Raw genomic sequence first — 17,671 nt, 5'->3', positions numbered from 1 at the left:
TTGCGGTGGCCATTCCTGCAGTCTGTTTTCTGGCATTAGAGCAATCTCTGATGTCAAAACCCTGCCAAAAACCAACCAGAAGGAAGACAGAGCTAAGAGAATTCTGCAAGAAGGGACTATCTATTACCGCCACAGCTGTAGGAGTCTGGCACTATCCCTCCCTGCCCTCCTTCGAGAGAATGGCTTGCAAAAGTGACTAAAGCCATAGAAGCAGTGCAACAGGAAAGAGAAACAACCAAGAGCTTAGGCATTAAAACAAAAGACAACCTGTTGCATAGAGGCTGTGGCTGCAATCAATCAGTTGTCAGAGAAGGCAACAGAGTAATACATTTTGGCACAGACAATTAACAGTGTCACATGTATATCCTAGATCAGGAACATGGGATAGAGATCGAGTAAGTTGCATCTAATCAAGTTTGGGATGCTTTCTGTTATATATTGCTCAGGTCTTTGTCTTCGATGATGAAAGAATGAGCTCTTCATAGCTGTGCAAATCGCATTCAGTCTGTTCTTCCCTGGTATCATGGATATTCAGTCAAACAACGATGCTTTTGTACTCCCTACCCAAAAAGCTGCAGTAATTCTGCATGCAGCGGTCATTTCAACCTAACCTTACTCCTTCATTCTCTCCACTAGCTTCCCCAGTGTCCGGTCCTTTTGTGATTTATTTACTCTGCTATTTCAGTAAGTCAGGGTTTTCCCTCTGGAAAGTCGCTACATAATGAAAACATTACCTTAGTATATAAATGTCATAATTTAAAACACTAAGGAGTGACTATGCCTTTCCTATAGTTATCTCGTTTTTTCCCCAAGGAGAGTAGGTACCAAAATATGCAGACTGTTTCATGGAGAAGCTGAGAATGGACAGGTGATGTGATGTTCTGTATACACAATTACCATCCATGTTTGGGAGCTTACTAGATCAATAATACTCAAGTGGCCATTTGCTGGGAAAACTGATTGCTGAAGAATAGGAACATGAGTCTTACTGCCCTTTTCAGAACAGTCAACATGAGTTGACTCGCTGCTTCCTCATTTCTATACTTTTAAATGTAATTGAACAGTTGTGTTTTTAAAATGACACTGACAAAACAGTAAAGAGAAATGGACCCAAAGCATACAGAGAAACTTAACTGTGCACACTTCGTAATGACCGCTTTTCTGAGAAACACCAGCGCAACATCAGTGGAGAAGAACTTTAAAATTAAGACATAATCCATTTGCTAGCTATTCTGAAAGGTAAAATGGCTGGCCAAAGAAAACAGTACAGCTCATTAACTAAGGGATCAACTTGTTATTAATTAATAAACAAACCTGATGATAATAAATTTAATAATAAAACACATGATGTTTTCGGTGAGAAGGGAGATTAGACATAATTTTAGAATTAAATGAAAAGGAAAAAATCTCACAGGAAATTGAACTCGTTATCTGGTTATGGTAAACTACATTAATATTCCTTACCTGATAAGAACCAGTAATGAATAGATATGCTCAAGTCACGAGTGAAGTTCTCCCAACTTTACAAAGGCTACAATTTAATGTTAAGGGTTTTCTTTCCTTTTTATTAAGATGTGATCTACCATCACATCACAATTGATCAATGGCACTTGAGCTGACATGTGGTTCCCTTTGGTGACACAGAAAACTCCAGCTGCCGGGGAGAAACAATGTAAATATAATGAAATTCTATACAATCAATATCAGCAGTAAAACCACTCCCCCTTAGAAGGCAGCATAGGTGAGCTCACTAAATGAGTATTTCTATGCAAACATCATTCTTGAATAGGGAATATTAAATTCTAAGCACCTCTTTAGTCCCTAACCTACCTCATATTCCAAATACTTTGCATATGTCCATTATTTCACAGATATTAAGCAGTGTTAAATCTACTTTATGGCATTCAGATGATATACTGTAATATCAGAAAACATTTACACCACTTTTGCTTTATTATGCTGGTCAAGATGCTAGCTATCAAGACACCTTGAGCCTAATCTTTGACAGCCCATCATTTGACTCTGTGAGCAGTTACTTAGCCAGATCTGTCTCAAATTTCTTTCTTTATAAAATAAAATGGACCATTGCATCTCTAGCTTCTTAAGCATATGAAGTCTTCAAACTGGCATTAAGCGATTGTTGACATTGGTGCTAGAAAAGTAACACCACGCTATTCTGCAGAGACAGCAGTGTGGTATATAAAGAAAATATAGAAAGGGGCTCAAGGTCATGTGGGAAAACTGCGGCAAACCAGGAATGTGAATCCTGGCCTCGTGAATCCAGGGAACATCTGCACAAAACCTACTCCTGAGATGCTGGAGCAGGGAGCATGGCGAGGTAGGTCTGCTCACTGCGTATGTAAGTCTTTTTAACTTTCTACTGAATCTCCCCTGATTTTTGCAATCAGTGGTTTCTTCTCATAATGAGGCAGGCATATAATTTTAACTTGATTTCAAGAGAATTACTGTAATTGCCACTACCAGAATAATAGATCTGTGTATAAAGAAATGGCTTTTCTCTTGCATTTTCCATTGGAAAATTCAATTTCTGTGTTAATGCATTAAGATATTTCACTAAGCCATTTGCTTGCTACTCTCAATATTCGTAAAGTGTCATCTCCAAATGAAGTTCCTGTAAACAGTTATTAGTTTACCACTGAACTGATACAAATAAAATCAATAGAGTCTGACCAGATCTTTTCTATAGCATAGAAAGCCACCTTAGAGAGCACTTAAAATATGTGTTATGGTAATGTGACCACAAAAATAAGAGGAAAGGTACTGTGTCAGATCTTTCTACATCTATGAAAAACCTGTCTAGCTGATTTCTGCTTACTTTCTATGCCACTACAGCAGCAGCTATTTTGGCTTGAAGATTAAAAACAAAAAAAAAAGGAAATAAAGTGCCTGGCATTTGAAAGGATGAGTTCAGTTTAATTCAGAACAGCGGGTGTCACAACTTCAAAACACTTCTGTATATGCATGTTACATACATATTCCATAAAACTAACCGCTACTTCAAGCAAGGAGTGAAACTGGAGACACAGTTTGCTGGTGTCCCAATGTTACGGTGGCCTTTCACAAAGTGGCATGAAATGGAATTGAAGTGCCAGGCAGGACCCATGCCCATCTGAAGGCTAACACTGGCAATAAAATTGTGGCTAATGAGTCACAGGACAAACAGGTCAGGACTTTCCTTGTAGGGGATTCGGGAAGCCAGGGCTAAATTCACTTGCAAAGCAGGAAGAAGTTTGAACAAAACGTCTCGTGAAATGTCTTGTAGAGCATATATGCTAACAGCAACACAGCTCGTGTCCCCAGCACAGATACAGATTCAGGTTTCTAAATAGATGCCTTGGATTAGAATAATTGCTCTTCCGGACAGGACTAGCCATGACTGTAGTAAAGTGTTTCTAAAACAACATATCTGTGCTCTCCTTCAGAGGGGCTGTACTGTAACTGGATGAATTAATGTGGTACAAGTTTCTAGCATGAACGGGGCCCAGGGCTGTCAGGCAGATCCAGAGCGATGGAAAGGAGAGTGGAAGGAAACGGAGCATGCAAACAAAACAGAAACCATAAAGATCTTTGAACAAACTGGAATTTGCAAGACGCACACTAAGGCAAATAGCAGCTGTGGTATTTGATGTTTGTGTAGCTGTTTTTAATGCTCCTATAGTTCAGATATCAGAGATGATTCTCTATTCTTAAGTACCAAACCACTCTCCGGAAGCCTGAAAATGCTTAGCACTGCTACTCTATTTCTTATATACCACAATAAACAAACTTGCAAAGGAGCTGGATTCTAAAAGCCAGTGCAAAGAAAAAAAGAAAGGGGAAAAAAAAAGCAGCAGCCCACACAGCATCAAATGCTGGTAGGCTCAGTGCTAAACAGCAGATGATTCTTACTGAATAACTGCCCTAGATTTTGCAAACAATACAGGGAACAAAAATAGAAACCCATTTACATATTGCTGTTAATAACTTTCTTTATAGTGTCACAGCTAGAGCACAATAACTGCAGCCACGGCTTAACTTGAAAGCCATTCACTGTGGAAGAGTCAGACAGATACTGTTTTCTCAGTCCTTATGCAACTGAAAAAAAATCCTGCTGACAACAGCCAGTCACCAGAATCCTTACAAACAGAACCAGAAAAAAAACTTAACAGCGGCAAAGGCGAAAGCAAATCATCCCTAGGATCCCACTGGCCTCTGCCCCTCCTGGTTAGTTCAGACATGCTGTGTTAAACAAGGACCACTGAGGCTAGAAAACCCAGCAGATAAATTTTCGCTTCAGTTTGAGCCTCATGATAGCATCTTACAGGAATACTCGACTGGGTTTTTCAGGGTTTTGTTTGTTTGTTTTTTAATTAAGCAATACAGACAGGGCTCAGACTAAGTCAGCAGCTACAATAAAAAAGGACATGTGTCCAGCATTTAAGAACATCCCTACCACATCCAGGCTGTCTGCTACATGACTGTAGCCAAATCTTTGCTGGGAGCCCATATTCCTGCCAGCTAAAATACCACTGGCCCGTCACAACAGACTGGCACATCTTTAAGGAACAGAAATATACACAGAAATTTGCATCATTGATTCCTTAGTATTCTGCAAATGCCTGCTATATATAAGTAAAGGGAGTGAGAATGCAAGTGAGGAGACTGTCTCTTAAGACGCTCTGCCTGAGAAATGAGAAAACATGGATATGATTTTTCCTCTGCCTGAATCCAGCTTGAACTGGACAACAGGCTATTTTGGACTAGGAACAGGGGTGCCCTCAGGATCTCATGCTGCAGCTGCCTCTTATGTATAAAATACTTAGAATAATTAGAGGCAGAGACAGCAAATGCTCTGCTCTGCCCTGCTGATTACGGCGCACTCTGTGACACGGGACAGTGGGATTCAAGCTGCTGCTCCGGGGTTTGATTTTTTTGTATAAAAAAAAAATGAAACAGAGTTAACAAAAGAGAATGAGGATGCCTTCTTCAGTTAGGTCCTTTCCTAGGAGATGTGGCCTCAAACGTCCTCTGGCACATGGGAAAACCGAACCTGAATAACCTACACCGGCATGTGGGTCGAGCCTCTACGCTCCTGGATCAGCATGGTATGCCTCAACACTTGTGTTTCTTCAGATCTTCAGTACCTCTGTGTTTTACTTTCTGCCACCTGGAATGTCAACTGAATGAATTAATTTCTCTGGGTTTTCATTTTAGTGAGGAAGAGAAAGATGACCGTTTGGTGTGGCAGCCCAGCCAAAATGTAGCATTAATTTCCCCTGCAGATACAGACAGCAGTCAAGAGAAGTCCCCAGCACAAAGAGCGCGTGTGTTTGTGCACACTCCCTGCTTGTTCCTTCTGCACAATCCCTCCGCAGCACAGCCAGGCAGAGCCTTCATGGTCCAGTCATTAAGATGTTTCTGTAATGGGAGCCAGGCATTTCTGAGCTGTAATCAGCCACACTACCAAGTCAAATTAAAGAAAACACTGTCAATCTCAGCCTCTCCGTTCCCCTGCCCTAACCTCACCCATGGGGTTGACTGGTAGCAGTAGATACTTACACAAGAGTTTGTGAGTGTAATGCACTAAAAATACAGGGAGGTGTTTCTAGGCAGTGCCCGTTATCCAGTAAGATGACTTAGAGTTTGTTCAGTTATTAGTAATACAATAAATGCTGTGTCTGATATACGTAACAGAAAAATAAAAAGCTGTGGACATGACAGACCAACAAAATACAGCTTTTATGATCTGCCACTATAAATGATCCTTGAATCTGCAGGAAAAATAACCTAAAAAGAGAGAAAATAATACACAAAAGACATTTAAATAAGCCTGTGAATGCACATATTCAAGTGAAATACATCGATCTAATAAATGCTAATAAAGTCCATATTGGGCTTCACATCCAGGGGTACACAAAAGTGTAGCCCTGGATGATTCTCAGCAGACATGCCATTTTATAGTGGATGAACAAATACTTTCACTGTCCTATGCTGTTCGCAGAATCAAAGGTCCCCCCAAAACCCACTCATTTAATCCTTAAACACAGCTTTAGTTTTGTACAGTTGTTCTCCAATACTATCTTCTCTTTTTTTCAGTTGTTTTTTAAGCTTTCAGAGAAGATACCACTTCCAGTTTACTCCTTCCACCATTACATAATTCCGAGGAAAAAAAGAGCTCGGCAGGTAAGCCACACCTGCAATTTCAAGCTTTCTGGGCTTTGCAAGAAATTTGTAATCGCTTCCAATTCCACTAACAAAATTTTATTCCGTTTGCAGCTGAAAATGGCAAAGAGTACTGGATCTTAAAAACAGAATAACACCATTTATAACTTTGTCTCTACATTATACCTGTCATGTTAAACTGTGACCTGCTGGCTGCTATTCTGCAGAAGGGAAGATTCTGAAGGAAGAAAGGTAGGGATGATGTGTTTTTTTCTCCTTTTTAATCGAAACAAAGTAGCGCTATTAAATCAAAAGGCCTCTTTTTCTCTTGCCTGGAAAAAAAAGGAATCTCACAAAGGGCCTTACAGTAGTTTTGAATGTAATCCAGAACACAAGGTTCCAAATGAAACAGAATAATTATACTTTTATGGATCAGCATTTGGCTTCTGTTGAAGCCTGATCTGTAAGAAGAATTGCTCAAGTTCCCCTGAGGAGAAGCCAAAGTTTCGTTTGCTTTGTTCGACAAATTGATTCTTATTAGCTCATTCTTTGGAAACAACCATGGCAGAAAGCTGCACTGCATTGGTGTGCATGCTCCCAAGATGTGAGGCTCTCCACCAGAACTGCTCTGGCACATAACCGTCCACTATCTAAAACTGTATGCATCTGTTTTCCATTCTCTCATCTCCTTTCCTCCAGTCATTACTAACAATTGCTAAATTTGCTTCTTGCTTTCCAAGGTTTTTTGGTCTTTCTGATCTTTTTTGCCTACACCCCCATCCAGCAAATATCCCATCAGCTCTGGAACATAGGTGTGTCTCATCTCCTTTATGGTCCAGGATCTCTTCAACTTACTACTACCATTCAGCATTGACATATGGGTCTGCCAGGCCTTGGAGACAACTGTACTTAAGTAGTTGTCAGAAGAAACAGAGTTGTCCTAGTAACGTCCTGTTGGCAACACATTCCCCACAATGAGTAGGAAATGGAGCCAATGTATTATCAAACTGCAAAGAATCCTCCTTAAAGTTAAAAAAAAACACCACCCAAAACCGACAACAACAAAAACCCAAACAAATGAGCTGAAACGGTAGATCAACGAACTGTTGCTACTCTATCTCTGCTGGAAAAATTCCTCACTGCCTCACGCATTCAGCCTTCTTCTTCATGTGGGAGGGCAAGTTGTGCTTCCAGATGCTCTGCACAGCTCATGGGGACAACCAGGCATTTATGGATGATCTTACCACTTAACAAAGCCACGGTCATCCAGCTTTCTGCATGCCATTTACTGGGGAGGATCTCTGCAACAGCAGGCTAGGAGAGAATACTTGGCTGATAGTCACACAGACCCGAGTTTCACAAGTGGTCACTACTTGGGGGTCAGCTCTGCAGAACTGGAGTTGATGGAGCTGATTTCAAACCATGATGATCCTCCTACATATTTAAGGGGTACATGTAGGAGTTTGGCTCAAACAGGGACATGGCACTGGTCAAGAACATCCTTAGAATTTCCCAGTGCCTTTGAGAGCCTCAGATATTTGCCAAACACACATACAGCAGCCACAGACAAAGATCCCTGCTGGCCACAGTGTCAGGGAAGATAATACCTATATTCTTGTATTTTGTTTGCTTTTTAAAGCGTATCACACATACACTTCTTGCTGATTTCTGAAAACTATTTGCAAACTTCCAAGTCCTCAGAACCAACATGGTCTGACAAATCCTTATTCCCACAGTTTAAAACTGGGTGCATCTTTCTAGGACTTTGCAACAGAAATACACAGAACCCCCTCCATTTTCTAAAAAGAGCACCTCTATCATTCCAGAAGGCCAACGCCCTGCCAACAGTGTGTGTGTGTTGAAATTAATTTAATCTCTCTGGTCTTTTTTGTCCTTTGCTGTTTTCTGCAGTTCTCTGTTGCTTCTGATTTCTGCTAGTTCTGTTTCTGAATCGACCTGTTCTTAGCCTGGTTTCTTATAGAAACACCATTTACGGAATCATGCAGTCTGCACAGTCAGTACCAGCCTCTCCCTAACTTTTTAACCACTTAGTATCAAGCAAAATGAATAAAACCAAGGGAGTTTAAAAAATAAACTATGAGTTTCAGTGTCTGGAGGACACAGACTCAAGTTACCATTGCACTAACTTGAGGCACAGGATACCAGACCACTCGAGAGTTCTTCTCCAGTAATTGGTTTCAGCTTTTGTCTCTTCTTCTTCATTTATCCAGTGTCAAAATTATATATAAACCAGTAAGAACAGATGCACAAATTAGCAACAATTGTTGAGGGATATAAATATAGTATAAGACAAGAGAAGTTAATTCATCCCCATCCAAAACTGTGCCTCTGTTTTGCAGCTTCTGTAAAAGGGCTTTAAATAGTTTTGCAAAGTTCAGTGCATTAGAGAATAAAAAGTTTAACTGATTTTTGCTTTTCAGCCATTATAGTCTAAGGAGGAAGCAAAAAGGTAGGATGATTTTAACAAAAACCTCTTCAAATGGTATATAAACTCAATGTTCTTAAAACCACTTTGCAGGTTAATTACATGACAAAGTAGTTCGTTCACTGAAATTTAACCAAGTCTTTACAAGAGGAAAGTTTGCATAAGCAAGTCTTTACAAAAGTAAAGTTTTACTCAGAGAAGACTCAATTTTTCTTGTCAAGTTTACTCCAGAACAGAGAGACTGGGAGTGGATTAGTTTAATAAACATAATTTGATACACTTTTTTACTCTAAGTTTGATACATTTGTTTTTACTATCGGGCTAATCAGCAGTCAGACTTTACATTTTTTAAAAAATCAATTTTTTAGTACTATTGAAGAAAAAAGAGAATCCAAATAACCTTGAGTTAAAATACTGCTCTGTAATTTTCTGCGGGCACCTTCAGTATTCTCTCCAAATTACTGTTCACAATATTTCATCATTAAAACATCTAACACTCTTCAATCCATCACCCTGTGAACTTCACAGACTCTTGTGTAAACTCAGAATAGCAGGGTGTGAATTATACATCACAGGCCCTTCCTAATTGCTGATGGCTTGCTGGTGGCTGCAGATCTGCAGCCACCTGGCACACTGCACTTTTGGGATGTTATCTTTATTACAACACATGTGTTTAAGTAATGCACCCAGTGGGGTGCCTTGCAGCCAGTTATTTATCTGTTTTGTTCTTCAGAGGGTACAAGGCTCTCTCATGCCCCTGAAGACACCAGGAGTTCCCAGTAGGAACCAAGATCCTAATATATACCCAGTTCAAAAAGAAAGATCAGCAGACAGTCCGATGAATACTTAAACAAGTTAGCATGTATTTGTTCTTCTTAAAGGCTGCTGAGCACATGCACAAAGAGGTAGATTTGATAAAATACATAAGCCTGCTCTATTCTTTGGCTTAAAAGTTTTCAAGACTGCACCACCGATACACACGTATTGGAAAGAGGGAGTGATCCTGGGTTGAAACCCCCCCCCTTAATATTAGCGGCCAGACTTATTGCACAGCTTTGATGTCAAGTTCAGGTGTGGCAATGGCTGCAAAATAAGCATATTTCTTTACACATGGATTTTAGCTTGAATATCTTTCTCCAAAAGACACTGATTTTTCCTCTCAAAACCACAAACCGGCTAGGAGAGTCAAGAGATCAGTGGTAGTAGGAGCAGAGTAATTCACCTTCACCCATGGGTGAAGCTTACTTCCACATTTCCTAAAAAATATTGCTAACTTAAAAAAAAATAATTAAATTTTCTGGAAAATAAAAAAGCCAAGATTCACTCCAGGCAGACACAGGTGAAGTTCCCAGGAGCTGGCTCTTGACAGGGAAACAGAAGAGTTCCTGTGCAGGTAAAATTCACTGCTGTCATTTGGGGAAAGGCGTGGGAAGGCTGATTGTTTCCCTCCTACTCACTTTTCTCAGCCTACAGCCTCAACCAGAAGTTACGGCAATTAAATCCCGGGGGCCCCTGAACCCACATGAAACCCACAGTTTCCTCCCACCTACCTGCAAAAATAACCTACTGCTTGTGGGCATATGCTTCAAATGAAGAAAAGGCGGCAGAGGTCTTGCTAAGACTTGGTGCTAAGAAACAACCAGCTGACACATGAACACATTTTCGGAGATTGAAGCTCATGGATTGGCAGGGAGAGAGCAGTACCAGGAGGGAAACCATGGATAAAACCTGCTCTTTTGCTTCTTCCTGCTTAATGCTGCTCTTTCTCATCTCCAAACATAAAACCATCAACTTTCATTCTGCCACCCCCAGAAAGGGGAGAAGACAAGGAGGGAGATGGATTATACAGTAAATATTAAGAGAGTTACTGCCCCTGCCCTTCCCTGGCAATAAGGCCTTCCATAGAAACATAAACTTTGGCTGAGACAAGAGATTGGGGAATCTTTGAAAATATCCATGGAAGGACTGTCAGAAATTTATACATGCCATACTGTAGTCTTATTTATCAAAGATGGTAAAATTAAACTGGTTTCTGCTTAGCTTCAATAACCTCTCATGAAAAGCATGAAAAGAGAATCGGGATGAGCTCCTGAACAAAACCTGCCCATTGGCGTAACTACCTCCAAAGGCAACCCACTGTCTGACCTGGGCTTGGTAGGGTATGCAGCACTATAAACCCATTTAGCATTTCAAAAGGCATGGTTAGCAAGCCAGAAAAAACAGCCTCATGCCTATACTCACCAACAAGAATATACCACTAAGCAGCACGTTGCTTTGGCAAGCTACCAATATGTCCAGTTACAGCTATATCCTGGGAACCCTCCTACTAGCTGCGATCAGAGCTCAGATTTGTACTACTATTTATATTGATAACTCCTTTAACACCAAGAAACATTAAGACAAGATGTCCTGTGCGTGAGGACAGTGGGAGGAGGAAGGAAAAAGATGTTTACGTAGCTGCAATTTTAACAACTTTCATAGCACAATTACATAGCACCTTGCAATCTAAGAATTTAACACACTTTGTAAACAACTAATTAAGCATCACAATGCCTATAAGACAAACAGGTTAAGTTGACATGGCTGGTCTGAATGCCCTGGCACTCAGCTAAAGTGCAACTCTTTGGTCATTTTTAAGAGGCGAATTTTTGGTGTTAGAACGTAATTAAATCAGAAAACTAGTTAAAAATGTTTTTCATCTACAAAGCTGAAAGCAAATGGACTGTTTTGTTTCTGCAAATGGTTTAGTTCAAGTTGTCAAGATGTTTAAAAAACTTTGAGATCAGGTTAATGCTGCTGAGTACATGATTCATAAGAATTACGTGAAGGGGAGAAGAAACTGTCACTTTCACTGAGCTTGGATGCCAGCCCTAAAATAAGCTTCTTGAAACAGTTCATCAAAGGAATTTCAGTGACAAAGCCAAGCTTTATCCCTTCACAGAGGACTTCAAACCTCTTTTTATAGCAGAGAGATTACTATATTTGGCCAAACCTAGATAACATTAAAACCGTTATCATTGCAGTGAGATACTATAAATAGCAACAGTAATGTAAAACATTTAAAATTCTGCCTGGGAAGCATGATAGATAAACAATATTATCTACGCGTATTTTAGGGTTTGTCTATCAGACATAATCTCATTCATGATAACGTGAACCAATTTAGTTACATAATTCACCTTGTTTACCCCAAATTACTTGCATAGTCTTGGGAACTCCTTTCCTGATTGCATTTGACAATAGACTTTATATTTAACACACACATGTGGGAAAGGTCAAATCACGCTCTTAGGTTCTGGATTTGTCAAAGTTAATGCTTATTCAATAAACCAGGGTGGGAAACAGTTTAGTTCTCTGTTAAAAAGTTCTGTTCATTTGCATCAAAAAAGAGTGTATTAACCCCAAACCTCTTCATCTTAGTTTCATCATCACGCTAAATTCTTCAGAAGAACATAATCCTGAAACAAATTTTGCTGCCAAAAATGACAGGAAATTATATTTTAATTGTGGATAAATTAGTCTCTGAACTTTACTTTCCATAACAATAAGCAGGAGATTATGAACTCATTCACAGGAAGTCCTGATAAGGCTCTAAAAAGATTTGCTTTTACCCATTCAGGTCAGAAAGACCACTGTATTTTGCATAAAAACATCACTTTCCCCAAACAGAGAGAGAACCCACCCGCTAAGAGAAGTGTAACACAGTAAGCAGAGTCATGGTGGAACTGCCCCTTATTAAAGGCTCATGGCTGTTTTTTGCAGACCTGCTACAGGCACCTGAGGAAAATGTCTTTTCTACATAGGTTTTAAACTAGCTGCTTATTAAAAAAACCCAACCAACCAACCAAAAACCTTTTTAAAAAAATGTAACCTTTTTAGAAAGAGAAAAAGAAGCACATAACCTAATATCTGAAATCCAGCATATCACAGCAGAACTGGTCTTTTAAAGGTACCTCATTTTAAAACAAGAAAAAATACCCCACACAGTAACTTCACATAATTTTAGAGTAACATTTTCTGCTGATAGAATGGTTTGGGTTTGTTTTTTAATTAAAATTAGAGGTGGTCTCAAAAGCCCAGACCCAATCATCCCTGAAAATTAAAATATTTCATCTTGTCTGGAACAGAATTTAGTAAACCACTGCTCCCATGCAAAATGTCAAACCAGACTAAGTGCACAAGGCTGTGCTCCTGTGCCTCCCGAGTTCAAAGGGCCAAAGTTAAACCTGGCTGGCTGGAAACCTCCAGTGTCAGTGAAACTCATTATTCCCATGTTACCTGTGAAATTGGTGAGCAACCTCACTCTGAAGACCCAGTAAAAATTAAGATCTTGGGCTCCAGGAATTATGATGGCAATCAAACTTTTAAATCAATAGCTGATGAAAATTACCATCTGTTATACTTTCATTTATAATCTACTTTTTTAACTAATCTGAGAGAGCAGGAAAAAAGAATCTCTGGATTGGAGGAGGGAAACCCACACCGCTGTGCAGACGCACAGACCTTCCCACTTCTACAAACTGCCGAGGAAATGCTCCTGCTCATAAATCACCAACAGGAAGCCAGATTCAATGGCTGGGCACAGCACCCTTGCACCGACTTCACATACTTCTCTATTGCCTTGACACAATAACCTTTCGCTCATAAAAACTTAGATCTTATGGCATTTTTGAATAGTGACAAAACCAAAACAAAATGGATTGGAGCATTCTCATCTCAAAAGCCTCCCCTTGGGCATTTCCCTGTGAAAAGTAAAGAGCATGCTTGCTTTTATTAAGCCAGTTCATTAATCCACATCATTGAGATGGTACCCCCTACCACCAGTGTGTTTCTGTGTGTACGTAAATGCTTTAAAATCATCCACAGTCATTCCCACTAGAGGTGCTTTCAGTGTACTCAGGCAGGAGCAAAGGCTCCATGCTGAACTCCTAGTGTGAAATGAGTCATTTGTTCCAAACCATGTTTCCTTTTTTCAATATTCGTACTTAGTTATTCATTTCCCCAAAGTACATGAAGATGAGATGTTCCCAAGTTACCTTCTATTTGCTCTCAGTACATATACTATTTTATTCCTATTTCTTATCTCCCTTTTCCAGCCTTTTCCATGATCTCAGTGGCTTTGATTTAGGTAACAAAGTCCACACTTTGAGGTAGATACCACTTAAGTTGTTTCCCTTTGCAAGATCTTTTGAGACCTCAGCCTCGCTTTGCACTGGAGACAGTCAGCACCTGCCAGGACTTGATTCCTAAACACTCATTACCATGAGGAACAAAGTTAAAATTACTTTTAGGCTGAAGAAGGTAATCTGTTACGGTAATGCTCATATTATTCAATAAATATGCAAGGCATGAAAACAGTCATGGACAGTCCAAGGAACTGATTGGTGCATATACCCATTTATGTATATGTTTCACCTTCCATGTTACTTCACACCATAACTGAAAATCACAGCAATCTGTTTTCTCTTTCTATACTCTGGGTCATGCATCATTCTTTGTTGTATTTTTCGAGATCTCCATGTCTTCATAGCAGCCATTATCTTTGGGCTATTTTTCCCACCATAATCATTCTGTCAGCTTCCTCTCTCCCTTTAAAATTGTTCATTTGTAAATTTAGTTTATTATTCTTTCATTTTTGTTTACTTAGTGATATAGTTAAAATTTCAAATAAGTATCATATTAAAGAGATAATCACCTTTACTAAGATTTGACTGTACTGAACAACTTTCAAACCTGCAAATAATGATATATGGAAATGGATGTGAAAGACTATGATACCATACTGACTAGCCTCATGTTATATCTAACGAATTGCATTCAGTTTTAATGTCAAGCTGACCTTTGAGTATTGGAAAAAAGTATTTTCTCTATTAAGAAAATTCACAAACAGCATCTATAACAAGAAATTTACACACCTTCTTGAGGAAGCTCAATGCCATTAAGGAAAAAATGGATGTAAAGACACAAAACCTAATCTATTCTGCTGTAGAACATACTCTGCTGAGGGCACTCAGCACAGCCTCTTCCCCTCACCTGCATCACTGTATGTACATTCTTTATTTTTCATCACTGGACTGCTATAGTCTTTGATATCTGATAAAGTTTTTGTCTTCAGTATTGCTAGAGGATATTTATCTGCTTACTGAGTCACAACCAAAAATATGAAGGGCTGAACTGAAGTCCATCCAAGCCAGCACACAGACTTGCCCTGATTTCAGTGAGTTTTATATCAGACTCTATATTCAACAGTGAGCAACCTCCTCCCAATTTTCTGCTTGTACATTACCTCTCTCCCCTACTCTCAATGCTAAGGAGGTGTCTTCAAATGTTTCAGAATTTCAAGTCAATTTCACAACATCGTCTATTGGAGATTATACAGGATGCAGTATATTAGAGATGTAAGAAATCCACTTTTATTCATTGAGCACCAAGTATAAGAAAATATAATTCACCAACATACTTAAAGCTATGTAAGAGAGAAGGCTACGCAAGCAGTTTACAGGAAAACCTCTTGTTGGAAGGGGAGAGGGGAAGAAGGGAGCTCTCTGTTCCCAGTCTCTGTGTCTCAGTAGAAGTATTTATAGACTTTATGACAGACTATAGACATATTTATGACAGAGCTGTTACACAGTTCCAGGACCTGGCTTAGCCCTTGCGATTCTGTGATTCTGTTATTGATCCCCAAAGAAGTCACGTACAACAGCGGAGGTAAAATGCATCAAGATTAAGTTAAGTTTAACTTTGTAACTGCAGCCCTACTGTTCCCTGGGAAGTGGACAGTGGGAACCTGGTGATGTTCAGAAGCTCATGGGTCTGAACTACCCCAGCAACATGGACTGGGTTTGATTTTGCATGACTTGCCAGAGACTGGATATTCATTTCTTCTGCTCATCCAGGTAGATCAAGGAACAACACATCACTGGGTGACTGAGCAGGTGCCAACGGCTGTCAGTAACGGACCCTCTGCTTATAATTCCAAACTGGCAGAGACCACTCCAGGTGATCTTAATCTCAGCTGAGCTCTGCAATTCACCCCATGGAAAAGCATTGCCAATCTTTAACTTGTATCCCATCATGGCTTATCAGAAGGGTGCATATAACTGTCAAAAAATTACTAAACCCAAATATACCACCGTCTCAAAAACACCAAGACTCACACTAGAAAAGGAAGAAAAAAAAAATCTAAGGAAAGAGATTGGTTAAAGTTGCTTCTCAAAGGAAGATGTTGCAGGAATGTGGCAATCCTCCTCCCGTCCTATAAACAAACTTTCAAAAGTCAACTGGTGACACATTAGAGTCTTAACACTTATTTTGGATTATGTGTCGCTGTCATCTTCATCCCTGGGTGTTAAGTGCCAAGCACTGGGAGGGTCCCTCCACCCCAGCAGCTGGGAGATGGGCTGCTGTTCTTACCTGACATTGTCATGCTTCTGGATGTAGATCTTATGAAACATCATATCTTCCTGTTTGGCATTAATGTCAGCTTTCATCTCCATGGCAACATGTCGAGGAAGTACAGAGAGCAGGAGACGCTCCTGTGGAGTTAGACAGATGAACCAATTAAAGCACCTGCTGCCCAGTTAACAAACACACTTTGCTCCTTACTAGGGAGAAATGAGTCATCATTTTGGTGAAAGATGAGTACAACCAAGTGAAACAGTCTCCATAAACCCAGCAGCTGATACCCTAACAAGTCATATGCAATTCTGTTCCAATCCCACAATAGGAATTCAATGATTTTAGAAGAAAAATTAGGATTTTTCATCCCAGATGCACTGGGCTTGTGACTCATGGTTGCCAATTCTTGGAAATGAAGGAGCCATGCAACTCATAAAGTGCCCGTGCACCATTCTTGGAAGGACTCTGACAGAAGATACTGTCTGACCTCCCACACAGCCTCTCCACACCACCATGAAGTCTTCCTTCACATTCCATCAGAGGACTGATACCCCAACACCCTTGGGCACCATTTAAAATTCCTTCCTTTCCTATCTAATCATCTAAGCACATTCCCCCAACAGGCACAAACCTGTTCTTAGCAGCTAAAAAGTCAATAGGAATGCCCTGATAAAACTACCATGAAAAGTTCGCGCAACCATACAATGCAGTATTATACTTCTACACTTAAAATTGCTATTAGTGCCCAACTGCATTAAGACCTGTAAATCCACCCACTCACCTACAAGAGTATTTTCAATAACTACCTCTGTCATCAGCAATTCATGGCTCTCCACCCTCACTTGGCGCTTTTATTTACTGATAATAGCTTTAGTATGACTTTCATAAAATTATTTTGTAAGCTGTTCCATATATAGTTTTGCACGTTAGGCAAAAATTAGTTACATGACAAAATGATGACTTTCTGGTAATTTTCCTAAAAACTCACACAAAAGCCAGTGCTTGTTATTATTCTAAATTCAGCGGCAATTTCATGCAGAAGCTACAAAATTTAAATCTGCAGGTAATATGCACCCCAGGGACGCATTTGTGTATTTCAGGAATCACACCTGACAAATTCTGCCCAGACCTTTATTTTATTCCTACTCAGACCCCACTCAGTTCAAAATAAGCTTTTGCTATGGATGAAGAAGGTGGGGGACATCTCCTTTGGGATCAGCTCCACTGTGGTCCAACCTACAGGCTCTGGAATAGCTGAAGAACCCCAAAAGCTTGTGCTGCTCTCATCTTCATAACTTTTCTTTACCTGCAGTGAGCAGAGGGAAGGGCCTTCCTTCCTGATGACACAGACACAATGTGGCATAAAGGAAGGCCCCTAGCCTTATCTAACAGCTCATTAATTCTCAACAGCACAGTGAACAGTAGGGCTCAAACACAATCCTAACTCGGAGGGGTCAGCAATCCTGTACTAATTACGCCACCAAACCTCTTGCCCATACTAGAGTTATAGGCACATTCCCGGTTTCTAATTCCTAGTTTTAACTGAAAGTAGCCCATTTATTTCTTCCTCTAAGGAAAGATGGGAACTTTGGGGGAACCAGAGGAAGATGAATTTACTGGAAATGTGCTCAGCATGCACTGAGACATTTTATACTCTGCAGCACT

At 40.0% G+C, this 17,671-nt stretch overlaps 1 protein-coding gene across 1 annotated transcript in view; it reads right to left on the bottom strand.

The window, feature by feature from the left end:
• ADCY5 (adenylate cyclase 5) overlaps positions 1-17,671 on the bottom strand; it is a gene marked incomplete at its 5' end in the record, with an annotated part of 223,594 nt that overhangs the window by 70,832 nt on the left and 135,091 nt on the right. The window contains one exon of the mRNA XM_009640836.2: positions 16,022-16,143. Within this exon, the coding sequence (XP_009639131.2) occupies positions 16,022-16,143 (122 nt within the window). The remainder of the gene's footprint in view (positions 1-16,021; positions 16,144-17,671) is intronic.

This window comes from Egretta garzetta, unplaced genomic scaffold, assembly GCF_000687185.1.
Source record: "Egretta garzetta isolate BGI_Z169 unplaced genomic scaffold, ASM68718v1 scaffold326, whole genome shotgun sequence".
NCBI classification, from domain to species: Eukaryota; Metazoa; Chordata; class Aves; order Pelecaniformes; family Ardeidae; genus Egretta; species Egretta garzetta.
The sequence above is the reverse complement of the archived record's forward strand: the minus strand, read 5'-3'. Positions and strand labels throughout refer to the sequence as shown.